General features: G+C 35.0%; 2 protein-coding genes across 2 annotated transcripts; one reads left to right on the top strand and one right to left on the bottom strand.

The window, feature by feature from the left end:
• The first annotated feature begins 6611 nt into the window (after positions 1-6611).
• Positions 6612-8937, top strand: LOC105317603 (zinc finger protein interacting with ribonucleoprotein K). Its single transcript, XM_011414295.4, has one exon. The coding sequence runs from the start codon at positions 6675-6677 to the stop codon at positions 8910-8912; it is 2238 nt and encodes a 745-aa protein (XP_011412597.3). The 5' UTR covers positions 6612-6674; the 3' UTR covers positions 8913-8937.
• A 1051-nt stretch (positions 8938-9988) lies between these two features.
• On the bottom strand, positions 9989-18029 carry LOC105317606 (rab proteins geranylgeranyltransferase component A 2). Its single transcript, XM_034445049.2, has 17 exons — positions 17876-18029; positions 17390-17456; positions 17215-17278; positions 16841-16956; positions 16164-16581; positions 15908-16024; positions 15586-15706; positions 15123-15238; positions 14771-14877; positions 13790-13864; positions 13484-13528; positions 13277-13336; positions 12953-13016; positions 12646-12742; positions 11869-11967; positions 11425-11579; positions 9989-11217 (listed from the first exon to the last, which is right to left on the bottom strand). Exons 1-17 carry the CDS (start codon positions 17922-17924, stop codon positions 10864-10866), a joined length of 2124 nt encoding a protein of 707 aa, XP_034300940.2. The 5' UTR covers positions 17925-18029; the 3' UTR covers positions 9989-10863.
• Positions 18030-18086: the final 57 nt, after the last annotated feature.

Raw genomic sequence — 18086 nt, 5'->3', positions numbered from 1 at the left:
AAATTTGACGGTCCGAAAAACGACCAAAAACTGTTCTAGCATTATCAAGTATGCCAGAGATTGCTTTGCACTCACTATGTTCTGTAATGGAGAGACCCCTGCTATCCTAGCGGATGTCCTTGATAAATGCAGAAATAAACCCCCGGAGTTCCCAAAGAGTACCATAGTTCAAATACGATCTACCATTCAGGGTTTACTTGAGAGAGTATCAAAACTTGAAGACAATCAATCAAAAAGCGCTAAAACTATTCAGATCTTTAAAAAAACAATAGCAGATTTACAAACAAAAAACAACTCGCTGCAAACTGAAAATGATCAATTAAGGGACAGGTTTAATGCACATGCAACTAGTTGTGAAACGGCACGCAAAAATACCAACTCGACCATTAAGCGTCTTGAGGGTCTTGATTACACAGAGTATCAGGTGAACTATGAAAAGTCTAAAATTGAATTATCTAGAGTGTCAAAACTATGTGTATTAGTCTTCAGAAACAAATAAACGACACAAAATCAAAGTTAAAAATCCTAAACCCCCAAAGTCCCTCTCCCTTGGAAAACAATACACAGAAAGCAGACAGCAGAATGTCCCAGACGAGTGATTTTACGCAAGAACCGTTATCTTACAAAACTACAAGTGCCCAACCAAGCGTAAACAAAACGGACGACAGGCCCATAAGTCGGGACCACCTCGCTGCGCCTATTCATACAAACAATCACACTCGCGACGGTGAGAGTGTAAATGCTAAGCCAGAGGGCACACATATCAATAGCAAGCGAAATGACAAACCAAATACTACTGAAATGATCATGGTAAAATCGAAAAAACAATCAGACCAGGACGATGGGCACAGAGATCAACCCAAAAAGACAGTGGCATGCAGGGGGACATCCACAGAACCCGAGAAGTCGCTGTTTGGACCTATGATTCCAGAAAATGATCATAGCCGTACCGAACAAGTATTCTACCCAAACACGAACAAGTCGAGTAAAACCCAATACAGGGGCGAAGCAAGAACAGAGGCGTCCAGCAATAACGAAGGTGTTTTACGTCCACGTGACAATGGGGAGCATACAGGGGACGAGACGGAACCCGATATTTTTGAGGGTGTGACCTACAAGCGTAAGGCTCGTTACTATATTGCGGGAATTAGCTCTCGATCCACGCGAACAGGGCTTATGAATTACGTATCAAAGAAAGGGGTTAAGATAACTCACTTTATCCTATTTAAACCAAGATACCCGGGGGCACGCCTGACGGCCAAAATCAACGTATCGCCTAAGGACTCAGAGTTACTGGAATCGGGAGACTTCTGGCCTGAAGGAGTGAGCTGTCGAAAATGGCTAAATCAAAGAACATGGAAGGAGAAGATCGATAGCGAAAACCAGAAGAAAGGCGATAGCGAGCGGGAAGATGGTGACAAACAAGAACTCGATGACGAACACGATGATGACGATGAAAACTATTAGAAAATATAAAGCCCAAACCAGAGCAAAAGCTATTGCAATTGCAATGATTTCTTTCCTATTTTTTGTATTATTGTCTATGCAACTAAAATTAATGACATGGAATGTGCGAGGGCTAATGTCCTCAACTATGTGCCTAGCGAACCTATTACGTGATACAGACTGTGATTTTGTGATCCTAAGCGAGCACAAACTTCCTCAAATGTATTCTAACTACTTAGACAGTGTAGACAACAAGTATTTTTCATTCACAAAGTGTGAATCTCAAATCAGTAATGAATTGCATGGGAAATCTGGTGTATCAATTATGATAAAAAAGTCATTCTTGTTTAGTGTTAAAGAAATAGAAGTTAATTCTTCTAGAATTGTTGCAATAGAATGTAAAGTTAACACCAACGAACTCTTGTACATAGTAGGGGCTTACCTTCCCCCAGAAAACAATATTGAAGCATATAAAGATCAATTGTCGATATTACAAGATTTTTATAATTATTATTCACGATATGGTCATATTGTAGTAGCTGGTGACTTTAATGCAAGTTGTTTGGAGGTAGACATCGGAAGATGCAATTTGTACAAATCAAGGGAGCTTAAAAATTTTGTAAAAGAAAACCATCTTAATCATATGTTAAGGAATGATAAAGCGCCCAAATGTAATCACACATTTACGAGTACAGAAACTATGTTAGATTATGTATTCTCAGATGCGCATATGTACATGTCACTCAGTTCTTATGAAATCCTTGCCGAAGGGACGTTCTCAAGCACGTCTGACCACCTTCCCGTTTTGGCTGTGTACAATATACAAAGCAATCAACATCATCTCATTGAATTTACTAGCAAAACTCCAGCATGGCACAAAATATCAAATGAAAGAACAAGCCTATGAAAGAGAGGTCACTCACCAGTTAGATAATATAATGGGGAATAATGTACCAGAGACCCACCCCGAAATTAACGAATTCTGTATGGCATTCGTTAAATGTATAACAGCAAGTGCGAATACTGTCGTTCCCAGGTCTAAATTTAACCCCCACTGTAAGCCCTACTGGACAGGGGAGGTCAAGGAAGCTCATGCCCAAGAACGGAGAATGAGGGGCATTTGGGTTAGGGAAGGGAGACCCCGGGGGATGCATCATACATCGTACTTTAACTATAAGCGCGCTAAAAGGCGTTTTCGTAAATGCCAGTCACTAGCATTGGAGCAGTATATCAAGAAAACCTATACCGACATAGATAACGCAGCCGGCTGCGACACTCGACTGTTTTGGAAACTGATTAGCAAACAACGACCCCGCAAAAGCAGGGTGTACCCGGAAATTCAGTACGGTGGTATAACTGCAAATACCCCCCAAAGTGTGTCCGATTTATTTGGAACGTACTTTGAAAATGTATATACCCCTCAAAACAATGGTATCTATGACGAAGAAAATTTTCTGTACATAAATAAATTATATGATGACGTTAAATCTGATAACGAATGTGACAAACGTCTCGAATACGACGTTTCCGTATCGGAAGTAGACCAAGCCGTTAAATCCCTTAAACTGCGTAAAGCGCCGGGAATTGATGGTATTCAAGCAGAGCATCTAAAATATGGGGGCAATAAAGTAATCTTTAACTTATGCAAATTGTTCAATGGAATTATCAAATGCGGGGCGATACCCAGTGAGTGGAAAAAAGGTATTGTTGTCCCAATATATAAAGGAGACAATAAAACAAAAAACTCCCCAGATAGCTACCGACGGTGTGTTCCCGTTTTGCACACATTTGATAATTGGGTATAGAACAATAGGTGTGAATTGTGTTGTGATAGCAATTATAGTCTGCTTTCAGTCAAAGATTTTACCTGGATTTTTACTTGTGTTTTATCATTCATTTTACTTGTGTTTTATCATTCATTGATCAGCGCCATGAAACAAGAAGAATATAGATATTTTGTTGTGTTTTAGACTAATAACTATCACAATTTTTTTCATTTGATAAAATAAAGATCAAATTAATATTTTTAGTCTTAAATTTCCGCTCACTGATAAGAAAAATAAGGATTAGATGATTTGACTTTTACATTTTTGCCCAATTACTTTAAATATAAAATTCGATGAATTGAGGAAAAATTGCTGGTCCCGGGCCAATTGGAAGTTGATTCAGTGGAAAATTATATGATAAAGGGGAAAACTACACGGACAGTCATTTGGGGTAGTCCGTGTCTCTTTTTACAACTTACATTGTAGATGCAAAATATGTAAATCGCATGTTTATAATTGGTTGTTTGGTATCAACAGAAAGATTATTATGAAAAGAAACAGACCTTTATCACAAAACATTTCAATCTTCGAAGTAGCAGCCTTGACAGTAGATCTTATGATCAACATCACCGCTTTAGTATATTGCGGGTCACTTTTCTGGATTTTCAAATCAGCAGCTCAATAAATTCCGACAAATTTATTATATTTATTATAATAATTAAAATATTAAATCGATATGTATACCTCAAACTGAAGAAGATTGAAAATGTGTGAATTAGGTCTACATTTGATAGGTTTTGTGAAAAAATATTTTCAGTTTTTGAAGCATATAAAATTGCCTAATTATTATCATATCGTCATATACATTTGTTCGTCTAATAGTATTCTCTTCGATTATTCAAGCTACAGCATAAATGAAAAATAATAAGCAGCGTTTTCACTAGACACATTTCCTCCATTTATGTAAGCAAAAGCAATAAATAAATACTAATATATGATATTTTCTCTTCAAACTTGTAGCGTGTAAATGTACTTCCTAAAGACAGGAAGTTAAACAAAAGCACTACATACACAACATTTTTGCAATAATCTTTTTTGTTTAAAGAAATTAATGAAATTGTTGATGACCAAATCGATGTTTAAAATTAAATTCCAGAACATGGATGACAATTATTATGTAAATGTGCTTCTATGCAAGTTATATTGTAACATAAAATAAATGTAAATATATATATCAATTGCGAGTAGGTATGTTTTATTTATTTGAATGTCGGTTACCCACACAGGAACTGTGATATAGACTATAGCAATTAAGCAATTATCTCACCTGGTCAAATTCCCGTTTCGCACACATTTTTTCGATACCTAATTTTCAAATGTGTGCAAAACGGGAACAAACCCTACCGACCAGTATCATTGTTGTCGTGTCTGTTAAAGGTTTTTGAAAAAATACTGCACAATAGAATTTCGGACGTAATAACTAGCGAAATTAGGTTCCCAAACCCCCAGCAGCAAGGGTTTCAGAAGGATTTGAGTTGCATTACCGCAGGTTTTAATTTACAAGAGACTATATGTCATTACAATGACCACGGTAGTTCTGTATATGTGGCATTTTTAGATTGTAAAAAAGCTTATGACACAGTTTGGAGAAAAGCGCTCATGGTTAAACTTCACAAATTGGGATTAAAGGGCAAGATATGGAAAATAATAGACGATTGTCATATCAATAATGAAAGCACAGTAGCTGTGAATGGCACAATTTCTGAATGGTTTAAAATTAGACAAGGTGTTCGTCAAGGAGGTGTATTGTCTGGATTTTTATATTGTGTGTTTATCAATGATTTATTGAATTGTTTAGAAAATGTAAGCAGTAACTTTGGTGTTTACAATGTAAAATCAACAAACCCAGCATTAGCCGACGATATTGCATGTTTAAGTCCGACGGGCTTACAAAAGATGCTAAACGTTGCATATAGATATTCATGTTTATGGCGCTTTTCCTTTAATGCGCAAAAATCTAGCGTAATTGTTAGGTTTGGTAAGGGAAGGCCCCCAACGCAGCATGCCTGGAAATTAGGAGAGGAGGACATCTCAATCAACGATAGCTACAAACATTTAGGTATTATCCAACACTCTCAATTCAAGTCTGGTGAGCGAACAACGGAAAGCTGTAACAAAGGCAGGAAAGCATACTTCGCAATACGGAACGACCTGTCTCATAATACGAACCCTCTAACTCTTGTTGGACTCTACCAAAAAATAGTATTACCTACTGTATTGTATGGATGTGAACTGTGGAACAATTTAAAGCAAACAGATTTACAAGTTTTAAATAAATTTCAACATTTCGTGATAAAAGACATCCAAGGTCTAAAAATCTCAACAAGGTCAGATATGTGTGAGAGTATGCTTGGACTACATCCCATCGTTTCGGAAATAGATAAAAGAAAATTAGCCCTTTTTGGAAAACTGTGCAAGCTTGATATTAACTGTCTGACGAAAAATATTTTCTTACTTAGATTATGTGACTTTTTACAGGACGGCAACAAACCATTTTCCGGATTTCTAAAGGATATTTACGAAATTCTAGCCAAATATAATTTACTTCAATATTTACATTTATTTCTTGAAGCTGGCAATTTCCCTGAAAAAAAGGATTGGAAAACTATAGTTAAAAAGTCGATTCATAATCACCATACTGAGGAATGGAGAAGTCGCACGGAAAATGACCAAGATTTCCGAATGTTTAAAGTTTTTCACAATACAGTCTCTCCTATCAGACTCTGGAAATTTGAATTTTCATTCGATGAAGTTCCATTTATTAGATTACTAGCGAAACTCTGGACCATTCCACCCATGTATATAGACCAAAACTGCAGAATATGTCAATGCACTTACAACAACCAATTTCAGCATGCTGCATTGGGGTGTCCATCCACAGCTTTTGTTAGGGATTCGTTTTACAACAGTTTAATCAATAATTTTGATGTCCATTTATATGTAGAGCTTTCACAGCTAAGAGATGAAGTTTTATACTATATTTTGCTCGGGGGATTTGAACCCACAACATTATTTGATAAAGAAAACAAGAAAAAATTTATCTGCAGTTGCGCAAAATTTGTATGTAGTGCAGCAGCATGCTACAATAGAGCTCTATTATTCTTAGAGCAAATGTAACAATTTATAAATATTTTCCTTACTATATATGTATATACGTTGTCTTCACAATTATTTCCTATTTTTGTACGATTGACTGATTTTCTTTATATATTGTAATTTACAACATGAAATCTCCGCAAGGGGGAAATAAAGATTGAATGAATGAAAGTAGGATGTTTGAAAAAAAGGAGGGGAGGGGGGGTCAAAATTGGAACTCTTTAACTTTGGAGATACAAAATGTACTATGATGTAAACAACGTTGAATTGCCATCAACTCGAAAATCCATAGTTTAAACACAGACCATGCCTGATCTATTCACCAGCGTTTGGGTAGAAATTTCGCAAAGCTTAAAGGATAGAATTTCATTTGTTATTGATGCTGATGTATACCTAAACAGACTCTGCAAGCGCACTGGAACACGGATGGTGGACATGCACAATAACTCCACAGCCATCCATGGGAGGTGGGGTCAAATCCTTTTACTTCATAGACTCTTGATGAAAAAGCAGTGGAGGAAGCTGAACAGGAGCAATACCTCTAAAAGATTGTTTAAGGGATGCAGATTACAGACACAGAAATTACTTACTGAGCAAAGGAAAGGCCATTGTGAGGCAATTAAAGATGTGAACACCTCAATAAAATTAGATGCCAAAGACTTGAACGGCTTAATATCTGAAAGTTCCGCAAATAATGAGATAGCCGCTTCAAGAACTGTACAAAAAACTGACATTTTTCAAGAAGAACAAGCAAAAGATGAGCCAGGGGTCACAACTGCTGATTGTCAGTTGCATTGTGAACAGACCATCACTGAGTCATCTGAAAGAGAACCTGTTGATAAATTGGAGAGCAAATATGAAAGTGAAGATAGCATCAATAGTGATGATGAAAAAGAGTTAAAGATGAATGAAATTCAAGCAAACGAAAAGGAACTGCACCCTGAAAAGTCATTGAAAGTATTCAAATGCACCAAATGTGACTTTACCAGTAACCATAGAAATTCTGTAAGGGATCATGGATTAAGGGTTCATTTGGCAATACCTGAAAAATGCCAGTTGTGTGAAAAAGTTTTTCCTAGTTGTCAGCACTTGAAAAGACACATGGTTTGCCACCAAAGCGTACAGAGCATTTGTGATGTCTGTGGAAAAGTTTACAAAACTGCAAGAACTTTGGAGAAGCACAGGAAAACACATTGCAGTAATTTTCAGCCTCCAAATTTTCAATGCTTACAATGTAAAAGCTCATTTTCTTCAAAGGCAGTGTTAGAAAACCACATAGAAACTCAACATGCAGGAAAGAAAGCATCTTTCTTGTGTGCAACATGTGGAAAGGTATTCACCCGAAAATACTCTCTACAGCAACATCAGCTTCTCCACACAGGGTCCAGGCTTACATGTGATGTGTGTCACAAGTCATTCTCATGTGAATCATCCCTAAGAGATCACAAAAATATCCATTCAGATTTAAAGTCATACCAGTGTCCTGTTTGCTTCAAATCATTCAACCAGAGGACGTCACTACAGAAACACTCAAAGATTCATGCTGGAGACAAGTCATTCAAGTGTACGGAATGCGGGAGAGGCTTCACCCAGAAACAGGCTCTACAAAGACATGAAAGGTCTCACAAGGGACTGAAGCCATTCACTTGTAAGATTTGCCACAAATCTTATGGCGATGCAGCAATTATCAGGAAGCACCTAATTCTTGTTCACAAAATTAACAAAGATCCTTTGAAATGGAAAGAGGACATTATCCAGAATGAGTTTGACAGCTCATTTGTTGCATCATATGAGCCTGTGGATCAAAGCCATTTGGAAAGAAATGAGACACAGATTCCAACATACAATACTTATGAAGGCAATGACATGATTTCAACAGAGAACATTAATGAAATGCGGTTGCCAATGGCCACTGATCACAATGCTAAATCCTTACCAACAGCCCTCCCGGAAGATTTATCAATGTCAACTCCAGAGGTTCATCACATTCAAAGCCAAATGCATCAACTCCCGTTAACGATGTATCAGCACTCTCAGACTCTATACAGTGATCATGTTGATCCATCGGGAGTGGATCATGGAGTTTATCCAACCCAACATGACCTCAGCTCAGTTGCTGCCACCTATCCCTATATTCCATCATCACAAACACAACCTGACCAGAATTTAGAAAATAACCACGCTTCCTCAAATCCCTATCTAGCCACTTCCCAGCCACAAACTGCAGAAAACATGGAGGACAATACAGCTACTTCTCTTCCATACCTATCCAACCAGCCACATCCTCCATCACATGTAGAGGAGGACCACAACTCTTCTTCTCATCAGTATGGCGATGCAATGCTGGAAATGCCCAATACACAGAGGCCGGAGGGTCAGACAGTAAAACATGCCCCTACAGACAATGACTCCACAGAAAACCTGTCTCTCTCCACCCTGTATGCCTATTACTCCAGTCTGGCCTCTCAGTACTTGAATATGTCAGGATATAATGGGTACACTCAACCTACAGAGGACCAGCAACAGTCTCAACAAAATGTTTGAGATAAACTCGGATGTTATTTCCACAAAGTACATGTATCAAGTTTGAACTCTTATTCAAAAGATTGTTTTTGCAGCTGCTGTGGTTGTGAAACATATTTGAACTTGTTAGATATAAATGTAGGTGTATTGATCATCTTAATTATTACTTGTTATAATCTATTATAATAATCTATTAGAATTTTTTATTTATACTTAATCTACATATATGTGTAAAGTAATAAAAGATTGAATATATGATCAACATTTCTTTTATAGTACATGATCTTAAATCATTGTTACATTTCCAGGTACGTTGTACAGTACAACTAACGGTCAGCCTACTCTCAGCAAGATTGTAGATGAGATATTTTGACTAAATCCCTTACTGGAACTAACTTTTACTAAGCCTAATATAATATCAGTAAAATTTGGAGCGTATGCCTGACTATAATGATCTTGAGCCCAAAGACTAGTACATGTACATGTACATTTAGCGGTACATAGTCTATAAGGTCTACATAGCTATAGTCAATTCCATGTTACTAATGTACAAGTATATAAATGTACTGTATTATGAAAAACAAAAACTTTACAGGATTGAATTTGCTCCATGTACATGAAGCTTTTGCCAAATAAGGACATAATAAGTGAGGGTTGGTGAAAGACAATTTTGTTTCTTCAGTCTAGTGTATTAACTGAATTGATTTGGTAAAGTTTTGAAGTTTGCTACAAATATTGAGAGGGAGGTGGATGAATGGGAGGGTGGGAGAGGGGATGAGCCTGTATACACTATAAGCAAAAACTGCCTTTAAGCAGAGCTAGTGTTCTCATCATATCATCACATGTTTAATTTCAATTTTAACTAACTTCCAACTTTCATTTCTTTTGGTGAAGATATGGTAAAGGAGAGTTAACTGCCTTCTTTAACAATCCAACTAAATGTTTGTTTTGACCAGGGATTGAACTGAAGACCTTACAAAAGCAGTGTAGATGCTCCAACAATAAAAAAGGTAGATACCGTAATAAATTGCAGAGTCCAATAAAAAAATTGTGACAGATAAAACAGGACATGTACTTTATTTCTGTGCTTTTTAAAAAATAAATGTAGGTTATTGATGTATGATCCATAAAACAGGCAAATCACTTAAAGAATGATATATGTACATTCTGAAAATCTATTTAAATGCAAATCAAGTTTACGCTAATTAATATCACATTACTTTTATTGCACATATTTACTGCATTTTATATCTTATAAATAACAAGGTACACTGAAAGCACTTTAGAAGGAAAATAAATGCCAGTCATGCATATTGTATCTGTACAAATGTTATGCATACTGTACATAAAACATAAGAACACAAGCACAGACAACAACTACATGTAGATGCACTAAATTTAAACAACTAACAAGTTGTTATATACCAGTTTGCTTATACTCAAAGATGGTGATTTTTGTCTATGCAGCAAAAAATTTCAATACAAATATGACCGAAAAAGTTTTCTGTAACAATACGCAGACATGCAATATACAGATGCTTACTTGTATTCATATTTCAAAGATGCTAATATTTTGTACATACAATAATACACAAGCATACTAGTGTGATTCTCAAGTATAGCTTCATATAATACAAATGACCTTGTTCTCTAGCTTTGCCTTGTACATATTAGTACCGTAAGTTAATCCTTCATACACTTTTAATACTTGCATGCATGTAAATTCATATTTCAAGGCCAATTTTAATAACTTTTACACCACAAATGTGCCAGTCTTATTTCTGAAAACAAATATTAGTGTACAGCTGTATATATTAATACATATACCGGTATACATATATTTCTGTATTATAAACCTACTATTAAAAAGAGTAATGAAATATGTGTATCAAAATAAAAGTACAGGTACAAGAACTGGTATATATACACATCATACAAAGAAATTTAGTGCAACACTTCTCACTAAAAAGTTTTAAGAAGTTGCTGGTTCCGTTTTCTCTTCTATCACACATTTTTCAACTGATTCTGAGATCTCTTCAGCACTGTTCTGTATGTCTGAAGAATTTGATGGCACATCACTTTTACCCGAGCCATCTGTGGCTTTAGTTTCCGAGCTTTGATCAGCATGGTCATTGTCAATGCTGTCAGGTTGTGTGGTCTGTGAGGAATTGTCTCCTGACCCCTGACAGGTTTCGCTGAACTCAGTTTTCTCTGAGTCTTGGGTAACCTGAGTTTCCTCTTCATCCACATAGATAATGTCCTCTGGGTTTGGCGGTCTTGGGAGGAAATCCTCTCCTGGCATGACCTCCTCAAAAATTTTCCTGGCCTTTATAAGAAAAGAAGAACATTCTTAATGACAAAACCTTACCTTTAAACACTTAGCTCAACTTATGATTCTTTGACATTGAATCATTAATGACCTTAACTTTAATGCATTCCCAGCTCTGACCTTCACCTCAACACAAAAATCAAATATGATTTTTTAATATTGATTATTTATGCACATTAACAGTCTCTCTCTGTATATACTTACAATGGTGACTGCGTGGTCTATGTCAATCTCTGGCCCCGGTCCTGGTACCAGTATCATGTTACTAGGGGCACTGCTGGACTGTCCCCCAACATTTATCTTCTGCTGGAAGTATAATGACCACACAATCTGGGGACTCCCATCCTCAGAAGTAGAATCTAAGTATAAGAAAATTCCATACATCTTTTTATGGTAACATTTTATCAAAAGATAAAAATCTACATATTGATGAACACATTTTTATGAAAAATATTCAATAACTTAAACATGTATAAAGAGAGACAATTGAAATAATAGATATTCTATCTGCAGTAAATATGGTATACATGTACATGTATCTTGGATCCAACTCTATCTCTGATACAAACATTACTATATATAGTCACCACAAATATGACATGTATAAATCAAATTGAATTTACATCACAACAAACTGTTATTCATCACCTGTGTCACTGTCCTTGAACAGCTTCGTTACCACTGACTGTAGACTTTCCTCGGGTGATTGGCTTTCATTGTTTGCTTCTTTTGTCAAGTGAACCACATCTGTGATATAAAAAAAGAAATTATGTACACATTTAGCACATTGAAAAAAATAATTATTTGAATTATTGGTCTTGTGGCCCTACAATGTACACCTTGAAAACTGTCAAATTATATAACTAGCACATGTGACAAACTTTTTCTAGCTCCTTTTCATTGATTATGAATACATGTTTAGATGGTTGGGAACATTTGCAGTCTCATAATGAAAAAATTAACACTGTAAATTGGTTATTGTTTTGAGTTAACCTCTGTTAAAAAATCGATTTTTTTTTGTAAGGATGCATGCTACGCACAATTACAATGAGTATATAATTATTCAAACATTTAATGCTCTCTATTGATGATAAATACAATCAAGAGAGAGAGAGAGAGAGAGAAAGAAAGAGAGAGAGTTGCAAAAATAAAAGTACATGTAGTGGTTTTCAGAATATTAAAACTCTGAATTTGTAAGAACATTTTCTTTCAAGTATCAGCAAAAAAATTATTTTAACCTGACTAAAGTCTTGCCTCAAATTATGCTACTAGTTTCATGCAGCAGTGAAAAAAAGGTGTGGCTTTAATTAAATAAAAATTATTTTGAAATCAAAAGTCTATAGATACATTTACAAATTAATGTAGTTACATTGTAATACATGTACATCTACATGTATATACTAGTGTATGAGACCAGGTGCTTACATAAGCCTGTTGGACACATCATAGAAGCGGCAGGTAACTCCAGGAGGGTGGTGGGGTGTTCCTCATCGCTGTTGTCTGGGATTCTCAGCAGGGATAACTACAAAGAAGATACCAAACATTATGACTCGAAAGCTTGTCTCATGCGAAGTTTATCATGATTTCTTGCTTTCAACAATGTATTGATAAGTTTCATTTACAAACAGTATAGATTTTCGATTTTTTAGTGATATATATCGGTATATATTTCAAATTTAAATCTTGGGTTTTTTCCTACAAAATTGATGTGAAGATAAGTATATTAGACCACCTGATGAGGATCGTCTGCGGCCATAATAGATCTGTCCGTCACCAGGATACCACGATTGACTAATCTAAAAAAAATATGACATCAGTTTCATTTAATCAAACTGATAAGAATGACAATCTATCAACTAAAATTAGATGTTAGATCCACTCACATACTTGCAACACAAGGAGATCAACATCTCATTTAATTCCACTGCAATAACATCACTCTAATTGCAAAGACCTAACTTTCCTGCTTTACTCATAAATGCTATTACATGTATCTAATGGTAAATACATGTAAACACAGTTTACATACACAAATATACATGAATACATAAAATACCTGTTAGAAACACTGTCAATATAGGAATCAGGAGCATAGGAGTTTTCCATCACTAAACGCCTAAAAATAAAGAATAAGCAATATTTCAAACGTACTATAAAACGATATTTAAGGCAATTCATGTATAGCATCTTCTTAAACTAAACCTACTTATCTGGATAAACTATCACTTAATATAACAAATCATCAAACATGTACTCTACTTACTTGCATTTGATTTGCTTTCCAGTCTTCATTACTACACCAGTACATCTGAAAACATTAAAGTTATAACAGTGAACATTTCAAGAATCTGTTACTAGCAATATTAACATGCACATATACATGTACATGTACCTAAAACCGATTACAGAATCTGAATACATGTACAAGATATGGGCTAAGAATGGAAAACTTTAAATTTTGTTTAATTCATGAATTTGCCCAACACTTAATATTTATTGTTATTCATTTTGCTTGAGTATAGCTTTGCCTTGTTAAGATGGACAATGAGTGGGAGTTTGAAGAACTTACACATTGTCACTGTTGACAACCAGTGAAGCTGCTGGAGTTCTTAGACAATACACCCCACCAAACACAGCACACATTCTGTAATAGAGAGATTATTGTAATAGAATACATGTAAATATCCTCGGACAATACACCCCACCAAATACAGCACACATTCTGTAATAGAGAGATTATTGTCACAGAATACAATAACATGTACCGGTACTGTATATACCCTCAGACAATACATCTCACCAAACACAGCACAGATTCTGTAATACATGTAGTATAATAGATATCTTAGTATACAGTCACATCCTCAGACAGTACACCCAACCATACATAAATATTTACATCTATCAGAACCTACACGCCCCATTTATCGATTGGTCGAAATCTACAGTGGCTGAAACTGAGAAGAAATTGACAGGTCTGAAATTGACACGCCATAATTATCGATTGATCTAAACTTATAGCGACCTAGGAAATATTACGGACTGCATGATATAATCATGATGATATCAGACTCAAAGTCTCACAGGAGACGATCTGTCTGTTTCTTTTAGCTAACATACTTATGTACATTAACAGTAATTTAGTGAATTTTACTAACTTTTCATAATCAATCTATTATTTAGTTAATAGAAAGATGTTAATATAAACAATAAAATGTTTTCTTTGATGATTCATGCAGGTTATGATGGTAGCGATCATTGCAGAAAAAATTTGCATAACCTGCTAATGCGGGTTAAGTATTTTTTCTGCAATGTTGCTACCTTCATGTCCCAAATGAATCACCAAAGAAAGCATTTATTGTTTAAAGGTACACAGGATGCATTCTGCGATAGATTAATGTCATAGTTTACATACATGCAGTAGTACATTTACATGAAGAGACACAGATGATACACACTATTTGGAACCTTATGTGGAGAAATTTATGTGGATCTTGCATACATATCCATGTACTTGTGTATCTTTTATTGATGACAATAAATATCTTACCTGCAGAAACTCTGGGGCATTTCACCACTCCCATATAATGGCCACAGAAAAGCAGTGTTTCCATAGCGACCAAGAGAATGTAAAAACTTCTGTGTCTTTTTTAATCCCTTGAAAAGTTATGATACAACATTCATATCAAGACATCATGTGACAAAAGGCATTACATGCATGTATACAGGTACATGTATTAATAATACATGTAAAGAATTTTAAATGATTTCAAAACAGTTTTCTTCCAATATCAATGATAACTTATTCAGCAATTTCCTACAATAATAATGCTCTCTTTAATAATTTCTTTAAAATAGGATACATGACTGGTATTTTTCATGTTTTTGAATATCAAATTTACCTCAGGCGTAGGTGTTGAGTCACTTGTCATTGAAATTGCATGCTGAATAAAATGGATGACATTTTTGGACAGTTTCTGATGTTCCAAGTACTCCTTATAAGGCTTCTCCATAAATTCTACAAGATTCATGACAAAGTACAAATGTATTCAATACTGTAGATTCCTTATTTATTGCAAGTACTTAATTCTGCGATTCAACCACTTTGCATCAAATCGAAAGAATATAAATTGCGATCACCAATTTTTTACCATTGTTTCATTTCATTTACATCTTTTAGAAAAAAAAGAGAGATTTTAAAATCTGCAAGATATGCCTCTCGTGATTATAAGCAGATATTAATTCCTCGCGTTTAATTAGAAATTTACAACACCTGAAAACACTTGATTACCCACTGATAAATGAAGATGCACTATACATGAACACTACTTCTGTTCAATACAAGTACATTTGTACATGTATTACCTTTGTAATCTTCTTCATGCTTTTCAAAGTCCACACAAAAAGTCAGGAATTTCATCATCATTCGTTTCTCGATCATTGAAACATCCTTGCTGCTGAAAACATCGGCTCTGGAGCAGGGCACCTATCCATGCATATGTACCATATGAATAATGAGAATCAATCCACACAAAAAAGGGTTAACCATTTTTTTTTATTTTTTATTTACTAGAATTGAAAACAAAAAAAACACTCATTTTATGGAAGAGAAATAACTTTGTACACATGTGTTTACATTTATGTTCATATATGATTATATCCATAGATTATTACTTTTTTTCTTTACCTTTTTTAGCTTTCCATCCATCAGTGTCAGCATTCTTGAGACAGTTTTGAATTCACAGTACTTGGCAATATCTGAAGTGATGAGTAGCTCCACCATGCTGCCACCACAATACAAGAGCTGAAACATCCAAATATACACATATTGCTCTAAGTCAGATTCTCTTCTTCACAATTTACTATAAACTTACTGGTTACAGTATTAAAACATTGGATGTATTGTATGTAATATTGAAAATGGTCTCATTCAATTTTTGTACCTTTGGTGACAAGTCCAGATTGAACTTTCTCCACTCCTTTCTTAATTTAGATTCTGTCCATAATGGTGAGGATGGTTTTTCGGTAGTAAATTTTGTATCCTTCACATCAGATGCTCCATTGTCAACATTAGGACTTGGTTCTGGAGGCTTATCTTCTAAAGAGTTCTGCATTCCAGACTCCACATTATTTTCATTGCTCTCATTTGCCTCAGTAACTTCTTTCAAATTTTCAGGACTAGTTTGTGCTTGATTGAGATCCGTAGATTCTGGTTCCGATTTCTCTTTCTCCTTTTCAACATTGTCTCCAGGGTCTTGATCTAAGCCACTTTTTGTAATTTTGTTTGAATCGTTTTCCTGGGATCCATCAGCAATGTTGTTCACTGCTTCTATCTTTTCTTCTAACTCTGGTTCTGGGTCACTATAAAATAAATTTTAAAATATCAATATAAAAAAAAAGCAGCTAAATACATGCATATCTTTCAACAGTTTTGAAAAAGAATTCCTATTACCAGTAAGCATATATTATTGCCATATTCCAATCAGATGACATTACCATCCTTTTTAACAACCACTCTTGTTATGCCATTAATATGTTTAACAATATAAGCCCTGATATTGTGATGATGTTCTAAAAATCAAATGACGCATCTTTTAAAGAAAAAAGAATACCCCAATACCTTATATGGAACTGCAGTTTATGTTTTTGGTAACTGTTGTCTTTCAGATGCAGCATAACCTGTTCGCCATCAGTTTTAACCTCAGATGTGTATACTTCTTCTGGCGCTTGCGACTCCTACAAAAATTTTTAAAAAATATTATGATTTGTTGGTTTCATACTATGTAATAACACATGCATACATATATACCTACCTGCCAATCCCAAATGTACAAAAATAGAAACATTAAGAGCCGAGGCCTTGGAGACAGTTATTATCAAAGGTAACTTTTGAATTTATCAACAAGAGTCAAGATGAAAAATTATATCAGGCAAAGGTCATTAACTATGGCACTCATATCATTATTTGTGACAAGGAAATACATGTACTCTTACCTTAACCCACTCTTCAATTGCTTTTAAACTGAATGATGCCCATTGTCCACTGTAGTAGCCATTTCTGGAGAGAAAAATGTGTCTCATAATCAAACTCTGAGCATATTGCACCAGTTTTTAATTTTCATTGAAAAGATATGCACCAATTTACTTGTGATCAATGATCTATCTATACCTGTCAATGTGTAGGACGCTCTGGCCAATGCGAGCAAAAGCCGCTGCCAGAATGCTCTCTGGCATTCCTGTGGAAGTAAGAATAGTTTTTGTAACATTTCAGGTACATTATTAAAGCTTTTTTTTTTTTTATTTTAAAAAGTCAACTGGTATTTTGAGAGAATTTAAAAATAAAATAATCCGTTTAGAAGATTTGTCCCATCTATTTGAAACATTTTGGCCTAGATGCTAAAGAAAAATTTAATTTTTGAGAGTTTGTTCTTATGAAAAAGGTTGCAAATGTTAATTATTTCACTGATCAGACAATGGGATGCTATGATCATCAGATAATGTTCAGTTCTCATGATCTAGCTGACACTCTCATTGAATAATTGAAATTGAAATGATTACAAGGTTTATCAACAGATCAATCAATTAAAAAATATCGTGAGTCATTCATATTATAAATAACAGAAGAGAGGGGAAGCTTGGACGTATTTAAGTTTACCTGTCCCAATAACCACGACATCAAATTCGTCTGGCAAATCCTCTGCCATGATGGTTTGTTTACTCCAATTTCTTATCCGAGTTTTCGTAAAATATTGATTTAGTCAATTAAAGTACCTGATTCAATAAACAGAATTAAAAGACTTTATTATAACACAGAAATAATTTTGTTTCAAATTTTAAGTGTAATGGAATTCAAGAAGAAGAGAAGA

The sequence above is a fragment of the Magallana gigas genome, chromosome 2 (assembly GCF_963853765.1).
Source record: "Magallana gigas chromosome 2, xbMagGiga1.1, whole genome shotgun sequence".
NCBI classification, from domain to species: Eukaryota; Metazoa; Mollusca; class Bivalvia; order Ostreida; family Ostreidae; genus Magallana; species Magallana gigas.
Note: the sequence above shows the minus strand (reverse complement) of the source record. Positions and strands in the feature narration are given on the sequence as shown.

Excerpts from the sequence above, each read along its gene's own strand:
- LOC105317603 (XM_011414295.4), top strand. The coding sequence starts at position 6,675 with ATGCCTGATCTATTCACCAGCGTTTGGGTAGAAATTTCGCAAAGCTTA.
- LOC105317606 (XM_034445049.2), bottom strand. The coding sequence starts at position 17,924 with ATGGCAGAGGATTTGCCAGACGAATTTGATGTCGTGGTTATTGGGACA. Across the intron at positions 13,337-13,483 it reads GGAAAGCAAATCAAATGCAA|GCGTTTAGTGATGGAAAACT; the intron begins GTAAGTAGAGTA and ends CTTTATTTTTAG. Across the intron at positions 11,580-11,868 it reads GTTCAAGGACAGTGACACAG|ATTCTACTTCTGAGGATGGG; the intron begins GTGATGAATAAC and ends TCTTATACTTAG.